General features: G+C 40.7%; 1 protein-coding gene across 1 annotated transcript in view; it reads left to right on the top strand.

Moving 5' to 3' along the window:
- Nucleotides 1–3,230, top strand: part of prtfdc1b (phosphoribosyl transferase domain containing 1b) — a 10,808-nt gene that overhangs the window by 2,207 nt on the left and 5,371 nt on the right. The window contains exons 3-4 of the mRNA XM_010766329.1: nt 652–835; nt 1,366–1,431. Of these exons, the coding sequence (XP_010764631.1) occupies nt 652–835; nt 1,366–1,431 (250 nt within the window). The remainder of the gene's footprint in view (nt 1–651; nt 836–1,365; nt 1,432–3,230) is intronic.

Below are 3,230 nucleotides of genomic sequence, written 5' to 3'. Positions count from 1 at the left end.
AGTGTATGACTCAAGAAGACCTAGGTAATATCACTCAAAACCTCAGAGCAGCACCCCACTTAATGCCAAAATATGACTGGCTGGCTGTACAAGTACACAAGGAGTTATATTAGTCACAAACATTGAGAGTTACAAATGTAAAATATGTAGTGAAATTGTGTGGTTGCTCAAGGGTGTTTTTTGTTTTTTTTAACTTGTCACTGAGGGCCCTCTTTGCTCAAGGGCCCCTGGGCACTTGCCCATGTTGCCCATATGGTTAATCCGGCCTTGTAGAGAGAGCATCGGAATTTCACAGTCTTATCTCCCGACCTGATGTTTTTATTTTGTATTCAATCAATATATTTTTGGAAAGGGAAACTGTGCGCAAACAGCAGTAGATATATATTCATTTATTAATAAAAAAAAGGGGGGGGGGGAAAAGGGCACTTTCTCTGGTGGAAGAAAAAGGGCAGGGGCTCAAGCCCACTTTGTGTGCACGTGCCTGATGTTGACGATTGAGACAAGTCTGGATTTCTGATATAATTATATCTAAACTGCTGTCAAAGCAACAAGTCCTTAAACCCAAACCTACCAAAGACACCTTATTGACAGCCTGCTGGATAATGTCCCAGACAGATTAAATGGCTTGCTAGAGTGTCACGTTGTTTACAGGACAGAACGTCTGGCTCGAAACATCATGGATGACCTGGGGGACCATGACATCGTGGTGCTGTGTGTGCTGAAAGGAGGCTACCAGTTCTGTGTCGACCTGGTGGACAAGATCAAGGCCCTCAGCTGCAACTCCAACCGCACCCTCCCCATGAGGGTCCACTTCATCCGACTCAAGAGCTACCTGGTGAGCTCCTGCTCAAAGTGACACAAACAACACTCTGACGCTAAGGGACGTGTGAAAGCTGAATGAATATGTCCCATGACATAGTCAGAAGATGTGTGTTATATTTAATACATTATGACACTGGTACCTTTGTGTAACTTTGCTTTAAATGTGCCTCATGTAGCTACAGCATCACAAGCAAAGCAGAAAAATACCATAGATTTTGAAATTATACAGGTGATATGCATTTGCCCGTGTGAGATAACATACAAGTACACCTTACATTGGTCAAATAATTCAAGCTAAGATAGCGTATTCTTCTTTCGGTGTCTCTGTGCACCACTTATACCAAAGCAAATTCCTCATGTGTGTAAACCTACTTGGTAATAAAACTGATTCTGATTTGTATCCATGAATCTTAAGAAAAACTGATGAATAATATATGCTCGTAAAAAAATCTGTTGTACCTGACACTGATTATTTGTTTTTAAATAGGATATCCAACGTTCATTTAACTAACTTGTTGATTTTCTATATTTTGAATCCCTCAGAATGATCTGTCAACAGAGGATCTTCACATAGTCGGAGCAGAGGATTTGTCTTTTTTAGCCGGAAAGGTAATACTTTTCTCATCTACACCATTACAAAAACCAGCCCAACTTAGATAAAGAACTACATTTGAGTCCAGTGAAACATAATGATAAGCTCTATTACAATAAAAACTCTTTACAAGTGGCATGAAAATGCAGAGTATTGAGAGAAGTCAGCCTGAAGAGGGCAGCCTTCCCTCTCATCTGCTATCTCCACCTCCATCCTGAGGAAATGGTTCAGTGCTTCCGTGAGGGAGATCAAAGATGGCAGTTTCTGACAAACCCAGCAGCCATCAGATACCAATTGTTCTAATGTAATTGTTTAAAGGCCTCCTTCACTTGATCTCAGTGGAAGCAAAGGGTAGCATCTGTGTAAATGGGGGGATACACTTGCTATCATTGTTGCTACAGGCTCACTCTTTATTTGCTTGTCTTGTTATCATGAAATCAAACTTTGTACATCACTGGGCTCGAGTAGGTGTGTGTGGGTGACTGTGTAGTGTCACCAGATATGTATATGTGTATATCTGTGTATACTTTTAACTTTAAGTGAAATGTACAGGCTCATTTTAATACTATGGATGGTCACAGTCATTTCTGGGGATGGAAATAAGAGAAGCCAATATTCTGACAGACAATTTATTTCCTTTCTTTGCCTATTTTCAAGTGAATTATATAGTTTTTCCTCTGTAACTCATGCACACTACGTCAAGAAATACGCACTTGGATATGGGTGGTATGAACATAACAATTGAAACTACGACTGGAAATTGCTAGTTTTGTCTCACAAACATATATTTTAGTTTCACATAAAATGGAAAAAAGCAGCAAGTCCTGCCATTTAAGAAGCTGGATTCAGAGTCTAGCCTTTTGTTCTGAAAAAGAACCTAAACAATCAATGAAGTTTCAAAATAGTTAGTTCATTGTTGTTTTTTAAAGATATTTTTCTCCCCACGTGTGATGGATTACTTAACTACTATTACAGGAGTCAAAAGTATTTTTAGGTCATATAAATCAGCTGATCTAAACACACACCTCCCTTAGCTAAGCGCACACCCACACGCACACACTAAAATGCCCTATGGCCAGGCGTGGCAATAAGAAAAGGATGTGAGGTAGTGAGCTTGAGTCACTGCCGGCTGCTTCGCTCTCAGTATTTAAAGTGTGCTTGTGAAATCCCTGAGCACCCTGTGATGTACGGCTAAATTTAGTCAGCTTTTTGTAACAGTGTGCTGTGATGGTTTGCTGGAAGAGATAAACCAATTGTGTGACAAGGAACATATTACCGTACATAGTTCATTTTATGCCTTATCCTCCCTACAGTGCATATGACAGGCAGTGGCTCACCCTTTTAATAAATCACTTATTCCTTTATATTTCTCCAGGGTTTACTGCATTCCAAAATAAATCTGTATGAATAATGAGTCCTAAACAAAGCACGACTGCATGCTTGGCTGAATCCTTTGTTTGTAAAGTAGAGTATACTGCAGACAATGACACGGCAGTTTAAGTTGTTTTTTTATAATTGTGACCTATCTGCAGTGATGCAAATTAGTCGCTTTTCGGCGCCTCCCGGTTTTTTAACGCCGATTTGGGTGACTTGTGTAGTTCGTGGAGAACCGAAGAGTTTTCGTCTTCGTTTGGGGGGGGGAGTCCGTACGTCAGTCAGTCAGTCAGTCAGTCAGTCGGACGGACGGACGGACGGACGGACAACTTCTCACTTCAAAAAAGAAGAAGAAATCTAGATCGCAAAATAATTAAACGAGCGAGTGCCTGTTTTTCCTGGCCAAGGACAGGTTCCTTGAACACAACACGAGCGTAACGTG

The sequence above is a fragment of the Notothenia coriiceps genome, unplaced genomic scaffold, assembly GCF_000735185.1.
Source record: "Notothenia coriiceps isolate Sejong01 unplaced genomic scaffold, NC01 NC01_scaffold00003305, whole genome shotgun sequence".
Lineage (NCBI taxonomy): Eukaryota > Metazoa > Chordata > Actinopteri > Perciformes > Nototheniidae > Notothenia > Notothenia coriiceps.
The sequence above is the reverse complement of the archived record's forward strand: the minus strand, read 5'-3'. Positions and strand labels throughout refer to the sequence as shown.